This window comes from Dipodomys ordii, unplaced genomic scaffold, assembly GCF_000151885.1.
Source record: "Dipodomys ordii isolate 6190 unplaced genomic scaffold, Dord_2.0 Scaffold132, whole genome shotgun sequence".
NCBI classification, from domain to species: domain Eukaryota; kingdom Metazoa; phylum Chordata; class Mammalia; order Rodentia; family Heteromyidae; genus Dipodomys; species Dipodomys ordii.
Genome location: NW_012267348.1, coordinates 4,136,402 through 4,162,040, shown reverse-complemented (window position 1 = coordinate 4,162,040; position 25,639 = coordinate 4,136,402). Strand labels below are relative to the sequence as shown.

Below are 25,639 nucleotides of genomic sequence, written 5' to 3'. Positions count from 1 at the left end.
TTCATTTTTCTCAAAACATATATTTACCTCTCCTCTCAGTACATCTTTGAGCACCTTTGCCAGAACCAGGAATGTGCAGGACCCCTTCCCCCCAATACCTGTGCCCTTCCCTAGGCCTTGGTAACAAGGCCCCTCACAGCTTGCACAATGGCGTCCTTGTCAATACCGAACATCTTCAACAGCTCAGCTGGCTTCCCACTTCTTGGTACTTGGCCAACAGCCAGCCGGGTGACAGTGACTCCAGGCTCTCCCATTACTGCAGTGGACACAGCCTCACCTATGCCACCTGGGCAGAGGAAAGGAGGTTGAGTCTGATGAGGAGGCCTCTGCCCCTAGTCTGAATTTATTCCCTGAGATAAGGATGGCTAAGATTGCATATGCTCTATCCTCTAGCCAGAGCAGTCATCTCTAACTGATCACAGTACACAGTGCACTTTCTGCGCTTCATCTTAGTCTAAGTCTGTCTCTACCCCTGGAACCACTCAAAGGAATGAATGGTGAGTACTTGGTAGATGCTTGTGAAGGATTCATTAAAGATAAATTCAATATTGCTTTTCCTGTTTGAGTTTGTATAACCACCTTCTTTATCTGAGCCCCAGGAGGACAGCTGTGGCCCAGAAAACTTAGAGCTGTCTGGGAGCAGATGGGACTTGGCCTACTAACGGGCTTCAGACTCGGCTTGGGAATCTAGATAACTGGCAGCTGCTGGCTCGGCTCTGTGGGCTCCTGCCAATCAGAAAACCAGCGAGAATTCCAACCCCACTGCTGAGAGAAAAAGGTGGACTGTATCCCTGGAGGAAAGCCCTGGCCCTGCTCCAGCCTCCAGCCCGGCACAGCCCCTATTACCTTCATAGTAGTGATCTTCCACTGTGAGGATCCTGCCCTTGGTAGCTCGAGCACTTTCAAGAATGAGCTTTTGGTCCAGGGGCTTGATGGTGAAGGGGTCCAGCACACGGATGTTGATCTTCTCTGTGAGGGAAGAAGGCATGGGCATGGCTGAAGGGAGGGCTGAGTACTGTAGGGTGCCTTACTAGCAGTGGATCTTCAATGGCCCAATGGTGGAAATGTGTTTTCTAAGGGTTTGCACTGAGAGTCTAGCCTGCAGCCTGTTTCTATCCTGGGAAGAACCAATTGTTCTCTTGTTAGGATACCTTTGAATACCAAGGAAGAGCCACAGGGAAGGTACCAGCTGTCTGAAGGCAAAGGCTTATGGAATGACAGGAAGGGGAGCAGTATCTGGTGAGGACCTTATAAAGCCACTCCAGAAGGAAAGATCTAAGTCTAACACGCCCTACCTGGACCCACCTGGTAGGGCTGGGCTTCCCTGGTTCCTCCAGTTCTGTCCTGCTAGCTATAGTCTCCGTCAAGCTTTCCCAAGCCCCTCTTTGCTCCAACTTTTGCTAGTTGATTCCTATTACTCTGAGGTCAACTTACTAAGGATGCCATGCCAACCCTCCACTTTTTGGTGCTCAGCATGACTGACGTCGGTGTAGTGACATCTGTTTGGTGATTCCATTGCAGGACAGCCTAATACCCACCCCCTCCTCATAATATCATTAACTAATATCTGCACAGTCACAATAATAACGACAATAAATACTAAGTCTCACTAACTTTATCATCACAACAGCTCCGTGGGAAAAGTGCCAGTTTACAAATGGGAAACAGGCTTGCTGATAGTGAATAACTTAATTAACTAGTGCTCAGCTGAGTTGTGTTTCCAGTCCCACCAGCAGGCTCCAGTGCCTCTGATCCGATCAGTATACTAGTGCCACTGGACCAGGACTGTGTCCAATGCAGCCCCACACTTAGCATTCACAAGAGGCTTTTAGTTAGTGCCATCATCATGTAACTAGATGAGACTCTCTCTTCAGGTCCCTTTCACCTCACCTTTCTTCAGCAGCTCAGCAGCAGCCAAGGCCTCATGTAGGGTCACTCCAGCTCCAATCACAGTCACTTGATCATCCTTGCTCTTCAGAACCACCTGGGGGTGACAGGCCAGTGAGGCCAGGGTGGAACCTGACTGCTAGGAGTGGCAGCAGGGTGGGTTTGGCTTGCTCTAAGGGGTCTTACTGGGTAAGAACACACTGACCTTAGCTTGTCCAACCTGGAAGTCCTCATTGTTATTGTAGATAATGGCATTTTCTGGGCGGCTGGTCCGGATGAAGCAGATGCCCTGGGATCAAAACAGATAAACTGAAAAACACAGGTGCAGCAACTCAGATCTCAGGGGATATAGTCTTTCTAAAGAAGTCTACCCTCCATGTGCAACTCTCATAGCCCATCAACCCCAAAGGGAAAAGGGGTAGGAAGTGAGGGGTAGATAAGATAGGTAAGTTAGGCCCTCTCTCTGGAGAAGCCTGCACCTCCTTAAGCACACCTGAGAACCTTTCATGGCTTTGCCAGCCCCAGAAGCATCAGGTAGACTGGCTTCTGGGTGGGGGTACTTTTCCAGAACATATCAGCAGGACCCTAGCCTCAGGCAGAGGAAGAGGTCTACCAGGGGGCAGCTCTTGATCTGGATTATGTGGCTCAGCTCATCTTTTTCTGTCTTGGAGAATCCAACTAAAGAAGGGACAATAGACATGACTGTATAGACATAAAATGCCAACATGGCAGAGAAAAGATTAGCAGCAAGTGTGTGTGTATGTGTGTGTGTTGTGCTGATACCAGGGACTGAACTCAGGGCCTTACACTTTATTTTTTTCACTCATGACTGGTGCTCTACCACTTGAGCCATATCTTCAGTCTAGTTTTTGTTTTGCTGATTAAATGGAGCTAAATCTTGAGGATTATTCTGCTCAGGCTGGCTCTGAACCAAGAGCTCTCAGATTTCAGCTTCCTGTATAGCTAGGATAACAGGTATGAGCTACTAATACCATCTTATTGTGTGTTGTTTTTCTTTGTCTAACTTCTTTTTTTTTTTTTTTGTCGGCCGTGGGGCTTGAACTCGGCCTCGGTGCTGTCCCTCAGCTCTTCAGCTCAAGGCGAGTGCTCTACCACTTGAGCTACAGCGCCACTTCCAGTTTTCTGGTGGTTTATTGGAGATAGGAGTCTCACGGTCTCTCCTGCCCAGGCTGGCTTTGAACCGCGATCCTCAGATCTCAGCCTCCTGAGTAGCTAGGCTTACAGGCCTGAGCCACCAGCGCCCGGCTTTGTCTAACTTCTTTAAGCTACAGACAGCAAGAGCAATGTCAATAAGCAACTCTCTAGGGCAGCATATGACCAGCCCTGTGTTTTCAGTGTCTCTGTAGCTGGCCTCCTCTTTGGTCTCTTTAGGGACAAACTGCTTCTAGGAAGAGAAAAAATAGCCCTCCTGACCAACCTTTGTATTGGCTGCTAATTCCACTGCCTTCTCAGTAGCAACTCCATCACTTGGGTAAAAGACAGTTGACATGGGGATTGACCGGAACATTGCCAGATCTTCTAGGGCCATCTGTGAGGGCCCATCTTCTCCTGTGGTATAGGAAAGGAGAAGTTGAAATAAGATCCCCATCCATGGATTTCCCTATCCTGGATCCTCGTCCAATCCCCCATCTCCTCTTTCTGATTTAAAGTCAAGTTACATGAGCAAGGTTCCTAGTTAAACTCACCGATGGACACGCCACAATGAGAGCCACAGAGGTTGATGTTGCTCTCAGAAATGGCTGCCATGCGAATCTGGTCAAAGGCCCGGGTAAAGAAGGCTGCAAATGTGCTGCAGAAGGGCACTGTCCTGTTGCGCGTGGCACAGCCTACAGCGATGCTCACCTGGGGGGCAAGCAAGGTATGTTAGTCCTATGAGGCAGTCAAAGGCTGGCAGGAAGCCGAGGACACCTCCTTAGGCCACCTTCTTTAGAGTGGAAGGTTCTGTAATACTAGCATGCTAATCTCACAAAGTGCTTCTTGTATACCCCAGACTCTGCAGTTTCATGCCAATCCCATGCTTCTACTACTTGAAATAATCATTTCAAAAGTTCTCTTAAACTTTTTCCTTGGAGCTGTTTTTCTAACAAGCAACTCATCTCACTAAGGTTTCTGGAGTCCTTGCTAGCCTCAAGGCCTCTCTCTGCAGAGACCCTGACGTCCTCTGCCCCTTTCCTCCCAGATCAGAGGGCAGTGGCCTCATGCCATCTGAGGTCCAGGCCCTAACCCCTCACTCAGAAGCACTATGGATGATACAAAGTATGTTCTCCCTCAGTTCCTAAATCTGTCAGCTCACATTAGTCTCTTTCCCTACACTGGGGGCCACTCTAGCCCCTCCACCCTGCCAGTGTAGTCTGGACTCAGTAATTTGACAGACAACTTTAGGTTCTGCTGGAGAAAGAACTGTGGGCATATTAGTGGCTTCCAGAAGGTGGAAGCTCCCTGTCCTTAAGGGCCTGCAAGACTGGGTTCCTGGCCAGGATGGGTTATGTTAAAAACAGGGCAAAACATCTTTTTTTCATATATGCATCCTCATAGTGTCTGTAGTAAGAGCCTATACACATAGGCTCAGCAGCCAATTAGCTGCTAAATCCATTACATTTCAGCCTCTTGGTTGAATTGCCTTCTTTGACCTCAGTAGGTCCCTTTCCATTCGTTTCTACATAGAGTTCTTCCTATGTGCACCCTCCCTTCTTATACACACCTATTCACCACAGCATATCTGGACTTAACCACCGTGAACTGTAGCTACTGAGGGTCAACGGTCTATGTAAGATCCTAGTAGGTCTTATGGTCTTCCTTGGCTGGCCTACATGGTCAATATGGCTGCCCAAAGGAGCAAGAGGGCTCGGACTACAGACCATTCCTGGTACCCACCATGTTCTGCTCAGCAATGTAGCACTCAATAAAGCGGTCTGGGTGCTCCTTTTTGAAGATCTCTGAGAAGGTAGAATTCTTGGTGTCCCCATCCAGGGCAATGATGCGGTCACTGGCATGGCCCAGCTTGGCCAGGGCCTGTCCATAGGCCTTGCGAGTGGCTATCTGTAGGAAAGAGAGCAGGAAGCTCTAAGTACCACTGGGGCATATTATGTATAGAGATATGTCCTAGAGTCCTGCCTGCCTCTTAGGCTTCTGAAGTTTTTAGGGAGAAGGGTAAGAGTGGGGAGTCAGAAAAAAGGAAGACCAAGTAACAGGTCTTCTAGAAAATTGTGTGTGTGTGTGTGTGTGTGTGTGTGTATGCGCGTGCGCACCAGTACTGAGGCTTGAACATAGCCTCTCTTCAGCTCAAGGCTAGCACCCTACCACTTGAGCCACAGCGCCACTTCCAGTTTTCTGAGTGGTTTATTAGAGGTAAGTCTCACATGGACTTTCCTGCCCAGGCTGGCTTTGAACTGCAATCCTCAGATCTCAGCCTTCTGAGTGGCTAGAATTACAGGAGTGAGTCATCAGCACCTGGCTGGCCTCATATTCTTGCTCAGCTTTTCTATTCATGAACGGTGCTTTCATTTAAGCCATACCTCTACTTCCAGCATTTTGCTGTTGATAGGCTCACTCAGGGGAAGGCCCTGGTGCAGGACCCTTGGTCTCATCTGACACTCTTTGTTCTTATTTCTGCCAGTAGCTATCTGTATGACTATGAACAAGTTCCTTGTCAACTCTGCACATTCCAGAGCTGGCTGTGCTCAAGGCAATTGACAGGAAACAGGGATCCTTAGTTTAACTCATATTGCCTAATTGATATCTTTCCCAATTTTTTTTTTTTTTGGTTGGTTGTGGGGTTTGAACTCAGAGCTTGGATACTGTCCCTGAGCCTCTTTGTGCTCATGGCTGGTGGTGCTCTACCACTTGAGCCACAGTGCCACTTGCCGTTTTTGAGGGATTAATTGAAGATAACCTCAGATCTCAGCCTCCTGAGTAGCTAGGATTATAGGCATGAGGCACTGGTGCCCACCTCCTTTCCCAACTTTCTAGAAGATACATGTTAGCTGTAGGAAACCAGAGAACCAGGACTGCCTCACCCTCAGCCACACCATCACCAGAAAATGTTTAACTACATACCTTGTCCCCAACTTTGTAGCTGGGAGGGGTAGGCATGCGGATGTTGGCAATGTCCACTGAGGGAGCATCCTCCTGCGGGGGAGTGGCCAAGATCTTCTTTTTGCTCTGGACCTGGCTAAAGATTTCCTGGATAATTTGTTCAGCCATGTTTTTGGGAAGAGGTTTCCCATGCCACGCCTCCTTATCTTCTATCCCTGCAGGTACAGCATAGGAGGACAGAGAGACAGGTAAGGCAGACACTCTCAGACAGAAAAAGAGGGTATACAGAAGAGAATTATATTGATACTGCCTGGTCCTCCTTCGCTGAATGGTAAGGAGAGGGAACACCAATAGGCAGATGTGTGTGGCAAGGAACACAGCCTCTTCCCTTTTGCCACTGTTAATCCACCCTAGGTCCTACAGCTTGCATAGGTCTGCTTTTGGAAACCTCTGGCTGCTTGTGAATGGCTGTGAGGAAACCTTTCTATGAGAAGAGGAAGCTTACAGTCAGAATGGAGTGAGCATTACCAGGTCGCCTGATGTATCTGTAAATGGCAGAGGAGTCTGCAAGCAACTATGTATGTCTCTGCCTCAGAGCCTTCATGTATGGGAACCAGAAAGACTTAACCCTCTCTGAGGTTACCTCAGATGTGACTGCAGCCTACAACAGACTGATGTTTTTATGAGCCTTCAGAAACTGGGTAATCTAGGGGGTTGCCAGGTAGCAGCAATGAGATCACAACATCCCAGTGCTCTTACCTTGACATCTACCTGCCCCTAAAAGGCTCCCAGCACAGTACCTTCATCCTCCTCTACCCACATACATGCAGGCAGGCAAGGGGACTGCTACCCTATCCCAGGCTGGCTGGCATAGAGAAGCTGACCCAGGGCTAGAATCAGGTCCTTACAGTACCAGGCCTCACTGTCCCTGCACAGTTCTCTGACCACTATTTTTTAAAAAAATATGTATATAGTTTATTTTTATTTTTTCCAAGTTATTGTTATTTTAGAGGTAATATACAGAGGGGTTACCTTTACATACATCCAGAAATAAGTACATTTTCTTTTGCGTACTGTCATCTTTTTGTATATAGTTTAAAATAAGCTTTTAATTATGGCTACTCAATAAGCTAAGATCTAAAGATCAAGGTCCAAAGCCAACTTGGGCAAAAAAAATCTAGGAGACTCTAATGTCCAATTAACTAACACGAATCCAGAAGTAAAGGTATAGCTCAAGTGGTAGAGTACTGCTTTGAGTGAGAATAGCCCTAATCTCAAGCTCTAGTACTGGCAATAATAATATTTAAAAAAAAAATTGGCAGTACTGGGAGGATTTGAACTGCAGGATTTGTTCTGCTACCATCTACTACTTGAGTCATGCCTAAAGAGGTTTTACAGATAGGGTCCTATGTTTTTGCCTGATGCTGGCCTCAGACCTCCATCTTCTAAACCCCCACCTCCTGAGTAGTTGGGATTAAGGCATGTACTACCAAGTCCAACCATCAACAGGTACCTGGGTTCTCAGGAAGTTGAGCCCTGAAGATCATAGTTCCAAGTTAGTCCCGGCAGGAAAAATATCTGTGACTCTTATCTCCAATTAACCAGCAAAAAGCTGAGAGTGGAGTTGGGGCAAGTGGTAGAGTGCTAGCTTCAAGCAAAAAAACTAAGGGACAATCCCAGGCCCTGAGTTCATACCTGGGCTGACCTCTAAATGGCTATTGAGATAGTACTACAATACATACACCAGTGTGGTTATCTCTTCCAATATGCTGATTTCATCTTTTTGGATATATGTTATAGTGAGACCAGTGGACTATATAGCAGTTCTACTTTTAGTTTCTTTGTTTTTGGCATTATTGTGTTTGAAGTCAATATCTCACACTTGCTAAGCAGGCACTCTACCACTTTTAATTTTTGAGGAAGCTTCACACTATTTGATTTTCTCCTTTGATGTAGTGCTGGGGATGAACCGAGGGCCTTGAACATTACATATTCTTTTCAATAGCAGTTGCACTAATTTATATTCCCACCAACAATATGTGAGGGTTCCCTTGGGTCTGGATCCTTATTAGCATGTTCTTTATCTTTTTGATTACAGTCATTCTATAAATGACTACTTATAGTCATTTCCTTATCATTAAAATGGGCAAGAGCCTCTGGGAATCAGATGTCTGCCTCACTCTCAAGCCTGGAGCAGAAACATCATCAAAGCTCACACAGGCATTTACCAAGCACTTACTGAGAGGTACCCACCACACATGCCAAGGGAGAACCCAGACCTTCCAAATGTGGTAGGTGGCTGGAACTAGCAAAATATCAGCTGGGGTGTGATGCAGGAACTACTCAATGTTTTTACTCACAGGCTCTGTTTAAGGCACCCCCCTCCCCCCCCCAACTTTTCCTTCCTTCTGCCAGCACATGCCATTCAACTAAAACCAGGCTGATCTGGGCTCAAATCTTGGCTTAGTCACACAGACCAGAATCACTTCACAGAATTCAGCATTTCTTGTAACCCTTCCTTGGAGCCCAGTGTATACAGGGAGGAGATAGGGCTGGTACTTCCCCAGGCACAAAGGGCTCAGAGTGACATGACATGGCCCAACCCTCAGTCACAGGGCACATACCTGTGATCCCACGGCCCTTGAAGGTCTTGGCAATGATGGCTGTTGGCTGGTGCTTGGCTTGGCCAAATGCCTTGCACAGCTCCTCCACACTGTGTCCATCCACAATGATGGTGTGCCAGCTGGTGACAGAAGTTGGAAGAAGTTGGCAGAAGGTGGCAGAAGTTGGAAGTGGCCAGGTGCCAAAGTGCCCTGAAGAACCCCCAAGGAAAGGCCTGGCACCAGCCCTGCCTGTATCCCACAGTTGGATCCCAAGCTGGAACACCTAAGTTACTCCTGTCTCCAATTTGGGCTTTCCCTTCCCTTTTCACATTATTTTACTTCCTAACTTGCCTCTTAACAAATTTCCTTCCTGATAGGTTGATTTCCTACTGAGAGCTGTTTTGGGGAGTTGGTAGGGTCTGTTTTCTCTTAGATTCTTGAACATCCTGGCTCAATGTGTATATATGGATGACTCATTTGATCCTTCCACAGATACTGGAAACCTTTATAAAATAAACCATGTACCACACACTGGTGGCTCACGCCTGTAATCCTAGCTACTTAGGAGGCTGAGAGCTGAGGATCACGATTGAAAGCCAGCCCAGGCAGGAAAGTCCATGAACTCCAATTAACCTCCTGCCCCAAACTGGAAGTGGAGCTGTGGCTCAAAGTGGTAGACTCTAGCCTTGAGTGAAAATGCTCAGGGACAGTGTCCAGGCACTAAATTCAAGCCCTATATCTGATTAAAAAATAAAAATAAAATGAACCACACTATTCAATGCAAGGCAAGGGGCTGGGTCAGGGTGACCTCTTTATGCATTGCTTTTATGGAGCGGGCGTATTAGTAGTAATAAAGACAGCAGCAAACACACCATATGCTTGTTTTTTTGCCAGTCCTGGAGCTTGAACTCTGGGGACTGTCCCTGAGCTTCTTTTGCTCAAGGCTAGCCCTCTACCACCTGAGCCACAGTGCCACTTCTGCCTTTTTCTGTGTATGTGGTACTAAGTAATCGAACCCAGGGCTTCATGCATGCTAGGCAAGCACTGTACCACTAAGCCACATTCCCAGCCCCATATGCTTGCTTTTTGTAGGCATTGTGCTGAATGAATACATTTAAGTTCACAGCCCAATAAGGTAGCTAATGCCCTGTTTTACAGAAAAGCAATGGAGACGCTGACAGAATAACTTAACAAGGTCATAAAGCAAATTAGTAATAAGGCCAGGACTTAGGCAAATAAACTTGCTTATGACTGAGCCTTAGCCCACAAAGTCATAGTGGTCGCTTGAACAATGAATGAATCCAAATGTCCAGATTTGGAATTACGTGGGAAAATGCTATGGAAGGGAAACTGTTAGCTGGGGTTTAATCTCCCAACTTTAGCTTGACTTACCCAAAAGCCTCACAGCGCTTCTGGTAGATGTCCACTTGGTGCTGCAGTGGGGCAGGGTCACTCTGGCCCAGGCGGTTGATGTCAAGAATGGCAACAAGGTTGTCCAGTTTGTAAATGCTAGCAAAGGCCATGGCTTCCCACACTGAGCCCTCGGACAGCTCCCCATCTCCCAGCATGCAATAGACCCTGTAGCTGTGGACAGATGATGGGAATGTGGCCAATAAGAGACAGAAGGGTAGGGGATACTGGGGTAACTACCCACTCTGGGTAAAGCACCCTCCCCCATCAGGAGATTAGAGGAGTCCCAGAACTTGCTGGGTGAGCCACAGGACAGACCACCTAGGGGAAAATGGGCATAACCAAGGGCAGTGGAAGACATACTAGTATGGGGTCAAGATGCTTCATAGGTAAGCTCTTCCCAAGCACCTTAAGACTGGTGCTGCACCTGGTCCTTTCTCCTCCCAGGATCTCTTCTCATTGACAAAAGGCAAGCCTGGTCTTCTCAAAGGCAGTGTGCCAAGGTAAATGAGCATGAAACCTGGGATGCTTACTCAGAGAACATTAGCTTCCTGGCCTCAGGGGAGGGTGTAAAAGGGGTAAGGCTAGAAGTGAGGGAATGAGTTCAGAGACCCTGACTCTACTCCTGAGATATGAGGGGATAGGGATGATAAAGAGTAACCAATCCTTCACAGGTCACTCAGGGCACCCAGGAACTGGGGACATGACTGGTACTGAGTCTTGTGCTGAATAACTTCCTCTTTCAGATGAGTTCAGTTGTTATTCTCTAACTGACTCAGAATGATCAAGGGACTTGTCTGAAGGTCACAGTGTTGGGAAATAGCTGAACCAAGACGTAACACTTCTGATAGTAGCCCAGATTGTTCAGGGCACTGCCTTTTAGCCTGCCCAGTGCTCCGTTGTGTGGCTCCAGCTACCCTCCTGCTTGTCTTCTTGCAGCAGAACCAAGACACTGCCTGCAAGAGGCTGGGCAGGCCAGCCAGCGCTGTCAGCATGACTCAGCACTTCCGCAGGCCCCGGTGACAGGGAGCTTCCTGCACCCTCCCTTTGCCTAGTGCTGGTCCTAGGGCTTGAACTCAGGGGCTGGGTGCTGAGCTTTTTGCATCTTTTGCTCAAGGCTCTAACACTTGAGCCACAGCTTCATGTTCAGCTTTTTGGAGGATATTTCCTGAGGCCTCCACCAAGCCAGGCCACAGGAACCATAACTTAAAGAAGCATTTTTCCCTAGGCTTTTCTAAGCTGTCTCCTTCCTCCTTCAGGTTAACAGGGTCTGAGATCCTGAAGCTTTCTCTGGGAACACAACCTCAGGAGCCTGACTCAATTCCAGGGAAGTTGACTGAAGCCAAGTGGAGGACAGCATAGCTCTGGGCCTTAAGAACAGGGACAAGGAAGCCTATTAGGGCCAGGTAGGCATCCTGAGGTCCTACAATCCTGGGAAAGGGACTGTGAACAGGAAAAGGGGATGGTGATATAGAAACCTGAGCTAACCTGAGGTGGTACTGCCTGAATAGTCAAGATTTAGAGCTGGGGGCTACAGATGATTGCATGGAGGAAACATATTGTTACATTTAAATTAGGGAGAAGAATAAATAAAAAGTCCATTTTTTTTAATATGCTTTTTTAACTTCCAAAGGAGACAGCAAGAAACAGTGCCAGAAGCTGGATCTGCTTTATCAGGATGCCAGCTCTCAGTGCCTGGCCAAGCCTGATAATCCCTTGGTGCCCTAACCCCCTCCCTCAGGTAGTCTGAGGGCCTACTCAACCCTGGCTTCATACTACCGTGGCCTCTGGGAACCTGCCAAATCTCTTCTCCCTGTACTGGCCTTTTCTATTATGATGGGGTCAGGAAATGATTTCTCAGAGGGAATTATTTCAAGCAACTGTAAGAAATAATTAACTCATGTCTCTGTTCTAAGGCCCAACAAAATGTTCTTAAACACACATCCCATTCTTTGTGACTCTCTCTTCTCTTCACGGTGAATCACCTCTGATGTAACTGAGCCTGTGCCAAAACTCAAGCTCTGCTGCTAGGTAACTCTGGCTTGAGGGGCTCTGAGTCTCCTAAAGAGCTGTGTCAGGAGTCCTTGCTGGGAGGCGGGACCTACACGCAGAAAAACATTCCCCACAGTATGTTATGTGGTCAGGCTTCCTAAAGCCCCATCAGCTTTACTCCCCTAGAAAGAGCCCTGCCCTAGGCTCCCTCAGAAATCAGCCCAGGGTCTCCTTAGATGTGTCCTCTGCCTCTTCCTACCACTCACCAGTGGATCTAGGCAACTATCTTTCCTGGTTTCCTCATCCACAGGAGGGTAACTCCTCACACCCATCCCCATCCCTGAGGGGTTTATCAAGATGAAACCTGACAGCACATGGGCACCAAGCATGGAAAAGGGAGAAAGGAACCATTCTTGTGAATGATTCTTCTTAAAGGGACTGTAGCCTCAGTCCTTCAGGCCAAATGTGGCCACAGCAGGTCACCGTGTGGCTGAAATGTGTCCTGAGGACAGTGGGTACTTTCCTAAAAACCACCTGATACTAAGCAGCAAACCTGCCTAGGCAGACTGGAGCTACTGGAGAGTGGGTATCAATGGGACAAGGAGGAGGAATGGAGAGGATCAATATGGTCAAAGTTCTTTATGTGCACTTGTGAAAACAGACAATGAAACTTGTTGAAATTATTTTAATAAGTGGGGAGAAATAAGGGAGATAGAGGACAGTGATGGGATATGTTGTCCACATGATAAAAATGCACAGTGAAACAAACTCCCCTTGTCCAGCTAATGTATGCTAATAGAAATCTTAAAAAAAACAAACCCACAAAACCCTGCCAAGCCAGGCTCCTCACCTACTCTCTACAGGGTTAGTCTCTCTGATGGCTGTCTTTTCCCTGCTGATATGAGATCACCTGAAGACTATAGAACGCTCTAGAATACATAGCCTAGCCCTTTCTGAAGATAAAGGTTAGGTAGCCTGGGCTCCTGGTACCTATTTAGACATAGGGTGGGGAGGCAGATCCTTCTGAGATTTCTGGGATCCAGGCACTGGGCTTAAGGGGGTAAGGCAGGAGCTACCCAGCCAAAGCATTCTGGTTAGAAAGCATGTAGTAGCACCAGGCACTCAAGGGCCAGCCAGTTGCTACTGAGAGGCACTGGGCAGGTCTCTTCGCTGGGTATACTTCCTTAACTGAAAACAGGGCTAGCCATGCTATCCTCAGCAGGTCTGTCGGAGTTCAGAATAGGACATGTACATATGTTACTCAGCCCTAGCCAGGCAGGAGGCAGTATAGGGGTGGCTGAGGGCAGAGAGTAAGGTTGGGCCACCAAGAACCCCTCTCAAAATTACTGATGGTTAGGGTAAGGAGTAGGGGTGTTACCTGGCTTTGTCGAAGTATTTGCCTGTGTAGGCCATCCCACAAGCGGCCCCAAGCCCCTGGCCCAGGGAGCCAGTGGCCACATCAGTGAAAGCTTGTTTCTGTCATAACAGAGAACCACAGTTATTCATGGAGAGAAGAGAGAGTTGTGTAACTCAACCTAGGATCCTGCCCTTACCAGCCAGAGCAGCCATACCCTCCCCGACCCCCTCCCAGACCTGTGGAGCCCCTTCCCTGCAGAAGGCCTTTTCCCAGAAGGTGACTTCTCATTCTCATAGCTAAGTAACTGTGCGTATGGGTTCAATTCCTAGCTCTACCCTCCAGCAAAACATGTGACTTCAAATTGGGGACTAAAACTCTCTAAGCCCCAAATTGTATCACCTATAAACATAGTCTACCCAATATTAATGTAGAAGGTTTGGCCTTGATGCAGACCTAGACCCTGGTGGTGGTTTTGTGGTAACTCATTACTTCCAATATTTGAGTGGAGGCTAGCTGACACCTTGAAGAGCAAGCTAGGTTGCTTCCTGGGAACTAACATTCTGCTGCTATCTCCTTATTAATTCCCCAGTGACTCTTTTCCAACTATATCTGTTCCTGAGCTGGGCAGCCCAGTTGGGAAGGGAAGCTTGGAGGGGCCTTCCTCAAGTTGAAGCTGAGGCCTCACCCTGTATATAGCATGGGGTGCATACAATGTAACCTAAATATTCACATCTTTCCTTCCTCATCTCAGCCCCTTCTTCTGCCTTTCTAGCTTTGCTGTGGATGCCGTTTCCCTTCCTCGTGGACTGGGAAGAGGAAGTGGAGGCAGGGGCCTAGGAGGTTCCTGACTGATAGGTGCACTTACAGGGACAGGGTGCCCATCCAAGTCAGAGCTGATCTTCCTCAGGTTCAGCAGTTCTGCCTCAGGCAGAAAGCCAGCTTCAGCCCAGACTGCATATAGGATAGGAGCTGCGTGGCCCTGCAGGGAAGTCAGCAAAGGTGGTCAAATGGAGAACCAATACCTGGGGCTATTCCTGCTGCATGCTGGGCCCCAGAGCCTGGATAAGCTGGCAAGACAGGGTATTCATTTCAGAGAAGGAAGCAAGTGAAGGCCAATTCTCCCCTTTCATGGCTCTCTAGCCTCTTGGTTTCCAGCCCAAAGTTCCCACAGCTGAGGCCAGGCAGACATTACAACAGGTGCAGGGCGCACAGCTGTGTGGCTAGATGGGGCCAAAAACCATAGCAGGCAGCCAGCTGCCCTAATCCTGGCATATGAGATACTTGGACAGACTTATAACTCCTACTACAGCCTAATCCAAGACCAGTGGCTGCTGAGCCAGGCCTGAGGACAGGTAGATCTTAAGCAATTGTTGCATGGTTTGTAGCTGTAACTTTTATCAGAAGAAAGACAAAGAATCCCATCCCAAATCCGGCTACAGGGGGTTGGGAAGGTAGCTCAGTGATAGAGTGCATGCCTTGCAAGCATGAGGCCCTGGGTTCAATTCCTTAGCACCACATAAACAGAAAAAGCCGGAAGTGGCGCTGTGGCTCCAGTGGTAGAGCGCTAGCCTTGAGCTGAAGAGCTGAGGGACAGTGCCCAGACCCAGAGTTCAGGCACCATGACTGGCAAAAAAAACAAAAAACAAAAAAACAAATCTGGCTACAGGATCACCACTCCTGGGGGAACACACCAGTGGGAAGCCCTCAAGTAACCCAAATCTGAATTTGAGTTCTGCCTATCAATACTCAAATGGAGTGAGACACCTGGCCAGAAAGACACAAAGTTTCTACTGTCCTCTATTATTCTTTTCTGGGTTAGAACCTCATTCATGGACGTGGCTCCATGGAAGGGTAGCCAATTGGAATACCATATGTTCTTAGCTTGCTAGGTGAGTTGGCACAGAGTCAGACAACAAAGAAGGGATCAGGATGAGCAAGTAGAGGAGGCTTCTTTGAGTGGTAGGCCAGGCCTGGGCTTAGACTGGGAGTTAAGTCTCCTGAGACCACTCGCCATTCTTGAACCCACATGACACCTGGCTCCAAGCAAAGGCTATGTGGCAGCAGGACTCTTACCTTGGAGAGTACAAAGCGATCGTTGTGAGGGTTCCGGGGATCCAGGGCCTTGTAGCGCATGGTGTGGAAGAAGAGGACAGACATGATCTCAGCGGCACTGCAGCATGATGTGGGATGGCTGTGGCCCAGGAAAGAAGACACGTGCGTCATGGCTCTTGACCTGGAACCTTCAGCACTCCTGGGCCTGTATATGGGGACTTAGGGATGCCAGACTAAAGGAGACTCTCACAGGTCTGGCTTATCTCCTGTTACCTGGGAGGGTGGCACAGGGTCTCAAGATTACTACTGGTAGCTTGGGAGTTTGGCCATTTAGTGGATACAAGGGGCTGTCATACCTTTCAAGAGCACTACCCTGGACCCTCAGTAAAGGCCCCTGGAAAACTCTAAGGCTGGACCAGAGTAAGAAAGGAAGGGAAGGAGAGATCAAGTATAGCAGATTCAGCTCAAAATCAACATAGGATGATGAGGGTGGGGAGCTATAGAGTAGTAGTTCCTAGCAGGAACCTAAGGACTCAGCTAAGGAGCCCTGGTAATGATAAATGAGCCACAGCCAAACAGAGAAACCAGGTTTGCCTGCTTGTGAAGGCATGCTGTTCTTTTCAAGAAGCTGGCCATCTGTGCATAGACTAAAGCTCAGAGATATGTTTTAGAGTTTCCAAAGACATCATTTGGCTATTTGGCAGCTTTTAAAATGGGCATTTTGAAGGCTAGAGTAAGTAAGTAGCAGTTGGAACCATGCTTTTGTGCAGAATTTTAAAAGCACAAAACCTCATCTTTTACAAAGGCTACAATTTACCCTTTACACTTCCTTAGATGAGGGTTGACAAAATCAAGAACCTAGAGTGGCAGGACAAAGGGGGAATTTTAAATTCTTGTTTTGATAACTGAATGGCTCCTGATAAAAGGAACTTGACACTACCACGTGCAAGGATTCCATCCTAGAGATGAGACTACAGTCTCCAAGCACGGGCTTGATTCATGAGACATGCTACAACTCCTGGAGCCCTGTGGTCCACAGTTCTGTTAGGAGCTCAGCCGCCCACACATGCAGCACGGCTCAGCCCTGACGCTGTATTTGAGGTACCAAACACTAAAACATGCCCAACGCCAAGCCCAATGCAAGGGCACATGCAACACATGGGGCTCACAGCAGCCCCCTCCTCCCCTCTAGGGGTCCCCACCAGGTTAGGGGTGAGTCACTCCCAGCACAGACACATTAGTAGAGGAATCCAGAGAGCTGTCCCATGCTGGTTTAGTACCCACATTCCCAGCACACAATTGTCTTATACTTAACCATTTCTATGAACTCCTGGTCATGGGGGAAAGACACTAAAACCTGAAAGAGGGAGGTGAGGACACATAAACAAGAAACCCTTTCCTGCCTGGGATGGACCCTAATCCCCCACTCTCAGTGCCAACCTTGGCTCTTCCCTCCTCCAAGAGTAGCCCACTCCCAAGAAGCCCTGTTTGAAACCACAGCATGGAAGAAAGAAAGATTCTGGGCCCAACTTCTCTGAAGAGAAAGTACAACAGGAGCAGGGGCTCTGCCCACCCTGACCACGTCTAGTGACCCCAGAGTGACTGACACTACCACACAGCCACTAGGAGGGACCCCAGGGAGTAATGATGGGACACAAGTGTTTTCCGCATGTGAGAGAGGTCTGCCCCGACCCTGAAACGGGGAACATGGAGGAAATGGAAAAGCAGTTGATTTGAAAGCCCATGGGTTCAAGTACCCAGGTCACCAATGCCCACATTCATCAGCAAGAAGACCAACTACTCAATGTCTCCAACTACTCCATAGTCTGGGAACATGAGGCACTCCAATCATGAGCAGGCAAAAAGGAATAATGAGCTCTTGCTAATTAAATACCAAAGATGGACAGGAGGCATGACTCAAGAGATATTAGCCAGGCACCAATGATTCATACCTGTAATCCTGCTACTCAGCAGAGTGAGATCTAAGTATTGCAGTTCAAAGCCAGCCCAGGCAGGAAAGTCCATGAGACTCTAATTAACCACTAGAAAACCCCTAGAAAATGGTAGAGCATTAGCCTTGAGCAAAAAAGTCAGGGACAGGGCCCAGTCCCTGAGTTCAAGCCCCATGACCGACGTAAAGAGAGATTATGCCAGCTATGAATAAGAAAGCTGACCCAGAGCATGAGGCAGAATTCAAGCCTTGGTACTGGCACCAAAAAATAAAAAAGAATAAAAATGTGCTGAAGATGCACATTCACTAAGATCCAGCAACTTCACTGGGAGGATCACAGACATAATATACATACAGTGTTTCCTGGAAAACCAACAGGGCTGTTCCCACATGTTGATCAACAGAATAGTTACTTCAATATAATCACATGTAACAGTATATATACAACAGTGAAAATGAGAGACTCACATATCATTCACCAAACATGGACCAAACATATTATCTCACAAATATATCATGAAAAAAAAGAGATGCATAGATAACAGAGAAGACCCTACTGTTCACAAACATATAGTCATTATTATTATTATTATATTTATTTTTTGGTCAGTCCTGTGGCCTGAGCACTTTCTCTCAGCTCTTCAGCTCAAGGCTATTTTGTTCCACCACTTGGCCCTCAACGCCACTTCCAGTTTTCTGGTGGTTTACTGGAGATAAAAGTCTCACGGACTTGCCTGCCCGGGCTGGCTTTGACATGATTCTCAGCTTAGATTATAGGAGTGAGCCACTAGCACCAGGCTTCCCTGAGCTTCTTTTGCTCAAGGTTAGCACTCTACCACTTGAGCCACAGTACCACTTTTGGCTTTTTCTGCTTATGTGGTACTGCGGAATGGAAATCAGGGCTTCATGTATATGAGGCAAGCACTCTACCACTAAGCCACATTCCCAGCCCATAAAGTTATTTGCACACACTATAAAATACATGATGGAATGACAATAAAAATTCATGTGTTCTGCCAGGCATAGGTGGCTCATGCCTGTAATCCTAGTTACTACTCTGGTGGATGAGATGTTGAGGACTGAGGACTGAGGTTCAAAGCCAGCCCAGGCAGGAAAGCCCATGAGATTACCTCCAGTTAACCACCAAAAAGCTGGAAGCAGAGTTGTGGCTCAAATGGGAAAATGTTAGCTTGAGAATAAAAGCTCAAGCTGGGCGCTGGTGGCTCATGCCTGTAATCCTAGCTACTCAGGAGGCCGAGATCTGAGGATTGGTTCAAAGCCAGCCCAGGCAGGAATGTTCGTGAGACTCTTATCTCCAATAAACCACTAGAAAACCAGAAGTGGTGCTGTGGCTCAAGCGGTAGAGCGCTAGCCTTGAGCTGAAGAGCACAAGGACAGCGCCCAAGCCCAGAGTTCAAGCCCCATGACCAACAACAACAACAAAAAAGAGAATAAAAGCTCAGGATCAGCATCCATACCCTGAGAACAAGCCTCAGGAATGGTGCATACACAAATAATAGACACATACAACATCCAGAGGTGTTCTATGAGAAAGAGACTGCAAGGAACTAATTCTTCAGCCTGTTCTATAGATAACAATTGCTTACAATATATGTCTGTTCTTACCTAAGAAAATATTTGGAAGAAAATCCAGGATGCTGGAGTAGACACTGTTCAAACCACTAGTCAGCTCCTACTCAGAATGAACTTCTTTCTGACACTAAACATAAGATTGTTTCTTCATCTGGACACTAGTAGCATATACCTGTAATTATTGCTACTCAAAAGGCTGAGAACTGAGGATAAAGGGTTCAAAGCCAGCCCAGGGAAGTCCATTAGATTCATATCCAGTTAACCATCAAAAAGCCAGAAGTAGAATGTAGCTCAAGTGGTAGAGCACTAGCCTGGGGAAAACAAAACAACAACAACCAAAAAACCCACAAAAAAACTGAGTTCAAGTGCATAGGCCCTGAGATCAAGCCTCAGTACTGACAAAAAAAAAAAGTTTCTTCAGATTTTTGCCTCATGTGATCACCTCTGTGAAGCCCACTTTAACTACACACTACCTGATTTAACACTTGCCACCATTTGACATTAAATGACTGATATAAGAGCCTTAGCAACATCGCACACATACTGAGTGTACAAAAGAAGAAATGATATATCCTAATCCTGTGACCTTTGAGCTTCAGTATTCTCTAAAATGGTTAATAGAAGCTGACTTGACAGGGTAATGTAAGTGTAAAGAATAAAGTTCATAGCCAGGCGCTGGTGGTTCACACCTGTAATCCTAGCTACTCAGGAGGCTGAGATCTGAGGATCATGGTTCAGCCAGCCCAGGCAAGAAAGTCTGTGAGACTATCTCCAATAAAAAACCCTAGAAAACCAGAAGTGGCGCTGTGGCTCAAGCAGTAGAGCGCTCGCCTTGAGCTGAAGAGCACAGGGACAGCACTCAAGCCCAGAGTTCAAGCCTCACGACCGACCAAAAAAAAATAAATAAAGTTCATCATGTAAACATTGCTATTTGTTCATCTATTATTCACTCCTATTAGTACCAAAGATTAAGTCTAATCTCATTTTGAGGATGGCCCCCTAAGGTCCACAGAAAGCAAGGATCTTGCTCAAGGAACCAGTGTCTGCCAGCAGCACAGCTAAGACAAAAGCAAAAGACTGAGGGGGGAAAAAGTGAAGGAAAACCAAGGAATAGATAAGCAAAATGTAGGATATTACAACAAAGGAATATTTAGCCATAAAAAAAGAAATGGAGAAGCTGGGCGCCAGTAGCTCACGCCTGAAATCCTAGCTACTCAGGAGGCTGAGATCTGAGGATTGCGGTTCAAAGCCAGCCTGGGCAAAAAAGTCCATGAAACTCTTATCTCTAATAAACCACCAGAAAACTGGAATTGGTGCTGTACCTCAAGTGGTAGAGCACTAGCCTTGAGCTGAAGAGTTCAAGCCCCATGACCGACTGAAAAAAAAAAATTAATGGAGGGGCTGGGAAGGTGGCTCAGTGGTAGAGTGCTTGCCTTGCATGCATGAGGCCCTGAGTTTGATTCTTCAGCATCACATAAGCAGAAAAAGCTGGAAGTGGCACCGTGGCTCAAGTGGTAGAGCACTAGCCTTGAGCTAATGGCCCAGAGTTCAGGGCCTTTGGGGGCCTGGACCCCCCCCCAAAAAAAAGAAAGAAAGAAGAAAAGAGAGACAGAGAGGAAGGAAGGAAAGAAGAAAGGAAGGAAGGAAGGAGAAAAGAGAAAGGAAGGAAGGAAGGGAGGGAGGAAGGAAAGAAAGAAGTAAGGAAAGGGAAGGAAGGAGGGAAAAAGGAAAAGAAAAAGAAATGGAAATTCTAGTTCATGTTACCCCTAGATAGCCTCCTACAGAATGTGCAGGAGGGATCTTTCAGGGATAATAAAATATTCTAAAATCGGATATGATAAATTTACTAATTTACTTCCAACTACTGTAAATGAATCTTAAACCCCAGAATGTTACAATATGCAAATTATACCTCCATAAAGCTGTAAAAGGAGAGTAAGTTCTCAGGTGTCTGCACTTCTCTGACCAGTTGTGTAACCCTCAGAGATTATATCCAGTCTATGCAACTGATTTCTGAGCAAGGTTTTCTGTGGGAGCTGGGTCAAACAGACACATTCACTCTACCCTGCCACCAAGAAGGCAAAAGTACAATCTGCCTAAGAACTCAGCTCTGGACATGCAGGCACAGACCACCAGACTCTGGTGACAATAGGCCTTTTGAAAGATGTCAAGTCCAGGAGCAGGGCTGCAACAGGAATCAGAGCTGAAGTTCATGAGAATTCAAGAGGATACTCTTGTCAGAGCCTTGCCAGGGAGCTGAGCTGAACCTTGCCCCAATGCTTTAATAAAGAATCACTGACCATTAGCCTTGCTTAGTTCAGAGGTCACTTAGGTGGGAAAAAAGCCATCCCAGGGCAACCAGGTGTCTTCACATGGAGTTGAGTAATGCTGCTGCAGCAATCTCAACGGCTCTGTTCTTGCTTCAGCCAGTGTCAGGAGGGACAGGAGTCAGAGCGCTCAGCCAGCACTGGGTACCAGGGATGCAATGCAATTCTGGTCACTTCAAGGTCACATCACTACTGTAAGGAGATATTAAACACAGTAGGTGGTGGGTCCTAGGGCTTCCTCACTCTGCCTCACTCCTAAGGGACCCAGTTCCTTGGAAGGCTAACTGGTTCTTCAAGAGAACATATACTGTGCTGTTTGGTCTTTTAGAAACTAAAACTGTAAACAAACCTTTTTGTCTTTAAAAAGCTAGTTTACCTCAGACATTTTGTTATACTAAAAACTGCCACAACAGGGCTGGGAAGGTGGCTCAGTGGTAGAGTGCTTGCCTTGCATGAATGAGGCCCTGGGTTCGATTCCTCAGCACCACAGAAACAGAAAAAGCCAGAAGTGGTGCTATGGCTCAATTGGTACAGCACTAGCCTTGAGCTGAAGAGCTGAGGGACAGCGCCCAAGCCCAGAGTTCAGGCCCCATGACTGGCAAAAAATAAAATTTAAAAAAAAAACTGCCACAACAAAGTAATTACTTTGCTATGGATCTCTCATTTCATTTATTTTTGTGCTAGTCCTGGGTCTTGGGCCCTGGGCACTACCCTTGAGCCCTTTTTTGTCAGCCGTGGGGCTTGAACTCTGGCCTGGGCACTGTCCCTCAGCTCTTCAGCTCAAGGTTAGTGTTCTATCACTTGAGCCACAACACCAATTCTGGCTTTCTCTGCTTATGTGGTGCTGAGGAATCAAACCCAGGGCCTCATGTATGCAAGGCAAGCACCACTGAGCCACCTTCCCAGCCTCCTTGAGCGTTTTTGCTCAAGGCTGGTGCCTTACCACTTGAGCCATAGTTCCACTTCCAACATTTGGGCAGTTAACTGGTGATGCATCTCTCAGATTTTCTTGCCTAGCGTGGCTTCAAACTGTGATCCTTGGCTCTCAGTCTCCTGAGGAGCTGAGCCACCATCGCCTGGCTAACCTTTCCTTTAAAGATGGAGAAAATGAGTCAGGATGGGCAGGTCTTTTTTTGACAAAGGGTACAGCTGCTTATAACAAAGCTGGTTTAGATGGGCTGGGAATGTGGCTTAGTGGTAGAGTGCTTGCCTAGCATGCATGAAGCCCTGGATTTGATTTCTCAGTACCACAAAAATAGAAAAAGCTAGAAGTGGTGCTGTAGCTCCAGTGGTAGAGTGTTAGCCTTGAGCAAAAGCAGCTTAGGGACAGTGCTCAAACCCTGAGTTCAAGCTTCAGGACTGGCACCAAACAAAACAAAACAAAACAAAACGCTGGTTTAATCCTCATCTTGTGTTCACCAGCCAGGCCTGGGCGCCTTTCAGGTACCCTCCTCAAAGCTATGATTCTGAAGACCTGGGAGACCTGCTGAAAGCACAAGGCACCTTCTCCTTTGAATCAGGTGTGAGTGGGGGGATGTCATAAGATGATAGAGCACCATTTGGATAACATGGGCTGGCCCTGATTGGTAAGAAATAAGAAATCCTGGCCACTTCTTACAAGGCCACTGGGATTTCCTTTTTTCAAGCTTGGATATGTGTTGGGCCCTTGTCATCGTTCCCTCAGCATGCAGAGGAAGAGGACTCAGAGACACTCTGGCCACCATGGGCACTGTCTCAACAAAAGGCCTCTGTGAAGGCTCTGTCCCTCCACCTCCAGGCCCAGCTTCTGACACAGAAACCAGTGTGCTCATCCACAGCACATAGAGACAAGACTGGGAAAGCTGTTGAGATAGGACATCACCCAGCCTGAAACCAACATCCTGGATCTTCACTGACTGAGTGAACCAGTTCAGCAGTGACCAGCAAAGACTGTTCCAAAGTCCTACTTCACCACCAGATTATAAGTTCTCCCCCAGAAGAGTGGACACTGCAGAGTGCACCCCTCAGTTGTGACTGCAGCCCGCCTCAAAATGAATAGAAGGGAACCAGACACTGGCCATGTCTCAAGTATTTTTTGGACATATACACTCTTGCACATACATTTCAAAATTTCTCTTGTGACAGAGATTGCATAGAATGCTACTTCCTTCTGAAAAGTTTCCTATATTTCTTTCCTGGATTGCTCATTTACATAAACACACACACATACACACTCACTCACACACACACACACTTTATACCCTTTTTCCTTTTGCTAAGAAATACTTGAGTTCAGCAAGTTCCTCTCTAAGGCTACAATGTAAACATGGGTGTAACTCTTGGTAGCCACACAAAGTATCTTTTCTGGGTGGAAACTATCTAACAAGGACCAGGAGGCCTACAGCACACCCCATCTTTGAGAGTCCCCCAACAGTTGAAAATATTATTTAGTTTCTTTTTAAGTACCTATCAAACTAGTATCTATCATGGCTGTATATATCTCCCTCCATTTTCCAGTCTGATGCTGCCCCCATGTCCAAGGAATTTCTGAGCAGAGGCCTGACACCAGGCAGTAATAAACAGACAGTGGTTATTAGTTGGAAAAAGCCACCTAATACACTAGCCTCAACGTCCTCATCTTTAAAATGTAAACACAGGAGGCAGAGAGCTGAAGGATCAAGGTTTTAGGCCAGCCTGGGCAAAAAGCTCACAAGATTCCATCTCAACCAGTAAGCTACATGTGGTGGATCACACCTGTTATCCCACCTACGTGAAAGGCTTAAATAAATGGATCACCATCCAGGCTGGCCTTGATAAAAATGTAAGACCCTAGGGCTGGGAATATAGTGCTTGCCTAGCATGCATGAAGCCCTGGGTTCATTCAATTCCTTAGTACCACATTAAACAACAAAAAGCTAGAAGTACAAGTGGTAGGGTACTAGCCTTGAGCAAAAACAAGCTCAGGGACAGTACCTAGGCCCTGAGTTCAAGCCCTAGGACTGGCAAAAAACAACAACAAAATATAAGACCCTAGTCTCCCTACCCCGCACAAGGCCCTGAGTGCAAACCCCAGTACCACCCCCCTACTTCCAAAAAGTGGACTAATATAATCTTGCAGTGCTACTCTCAAGAACACAAGCAAGGATGCTGTATCACACCAGGATTACCTACTTAGCTGCTTAGTGACCCTTTGAATGTCTTCATGTCTTACCCAGCTATTCAAAATGCTCAGATGTGTGGCACTAATTGGGTAATGGCTATGTTACTCTAGCCAGACTGAAATGGCTAAGGGAAGCAGACCCAGTATTTACCATACAAGCAATACAACACGTTCAGAACCTGCCCCAGGCTGGGGCAGGTCTGGTTGCAGTGGAAGAAAGCTAGATCCCGGCCTAAGCAAGGGATACCACACAAAGGACTGCTACAAGCCCAGGGGAGATAAGAGGTCCAAAGTATGCATGAGTAGGGTGCGAAGGAAGTGACCTGCGAGAGGGCCAAACCTTCTAGAAATAAGGTGTCTTAAAGGCAAGGAGAGTGAGTGCATACTCACACAGCAAGATCACTTCTTAATAATATATCCTGTATGAAACTGGTCAGAAGCCAGAATCTTCTCTGTTCTAATCTCACAGGTTGGCTGAGAAGATCCCTGGAAACCACTCTCAATCCAAAAAATGATTTGTCCACCTTGCTGTGTGTCACAGGTCCTCTTAGCATGCCTGAAGAAGAGCACTGGAATTCTTCAAACCATCTACCGTAACTTGGAGACATTGTTGCCCCACTTTGCGTGAACTCACAGGGCCTTCATTCATTTAAGACTCCAAGTTCCCTTCCTCATTCCTTCCCCACACCAACCTCAGGCCTCAGCTTAGATCCTAGACCTACCTCCCCTTCCACCGCCAGGGTTCTGAGTCCACGTGCCACCTCCCAGCGTTCCCAGCAGCCCACTACAGACCCCACGCCACAAGTGCAGGCATGTGAAGTCGCATCGGGCCGGGCCGTGGGGGAGAGGGCAGTGCGGGGGAGGGGAGCATAATTCGAGATGGAGAAGGCCTTAGGCCGGGTCTCAGTCAAGATGGTGGGTTGGAACAGGCGTTGAACAGTCGGGTCTCAATCCCAGCTCTCGCTGTGTGACCTTAGGCAACTGACTTAAAACTCGGTGCCTCAGTTTCCCCACCTGCAAGGCAGAACGTTTCCAGCGGAGCCCACAAGCTCAGGGAGAGGGCAAAAGGGCCAGGTTTTCCCGAGAGTATTAATGGTGGCTTTCCCGGTAGCGCCTCAGAGGAGGGGCTACGGGAACCACGACCCCCACCCCGAGTCGCCAAGCATCGGGGGACCCGGAGACCACGGCAGCAGACGCGACTCGAGGCCCACGCAGCCCCAGCCGGGAAGCGGAGCGCGAGCGCGCAGCGGAAGGCGCCGGTGGCCCGGGCCC

At 47.5% G+C, this 25,639-nt stretch overlaps 1 protein-coding gene across 2 annotated transcripts in view; it reads right to left on the bottom strand.

The window, feature by feature from the left end:
- Positions 1–25,639, bottom strand: part of Tkt (transketolase) — a 25,997-nt gene continuing 358 nt past the window's right edge. Inside the window, exons 2-14 of one of the 2 annotated variants that reach the window (XM_013030781.1) lie at positions 15,379–15,538; positions 14,171–14,284; positions 13,327–13,424; positions 9,939–10,130; positions 8,568–8,686; positions 5,965–6,158; positions 4,783–4,947; positions 3,594–3,750; positions 3,326–3,456; positions 2,093–2,176; positions 1,891–1,984; positions 847–969; positions 1–286 (exon numbers count right to left, since the gene is read on the bottom strand). In XM_013030781.1, coding sequence (XP_012886235.1) covers positions 111–286; positions 847–969; positions 1,891–1,984; positions 2,093–2,176; positions 3,326–3,456; positions 3,594–3,750; positions 4,783–4,947; positions 5,965–6,158; positions 8,568–8,686; positions 9,939–10,130; positions 13,327–13,424; positions 14,171–14,284; positions 15,379–15,538 — 1,807 coding nt within the window. In that variant the 3' untranslated portion in view covers positions 1–110. Of the gene's footprint in view, positions 287–846; positions 970–1,890; positions 1,985–2,092; positions 2,177–3,325; positions 3,457–3,593; positions 3,751–4,782; positions 4,948–5,964; positions 6,159–8,567; positions 8,687–9,938; positions 10,131–13,326; positions 13,425–14,170; positions 14,285–15,378; positions 15,544–25,639 lie in introns of those variants that run through there. The other variant, XM_013030780.1, reaches the window with a different exon arrangement.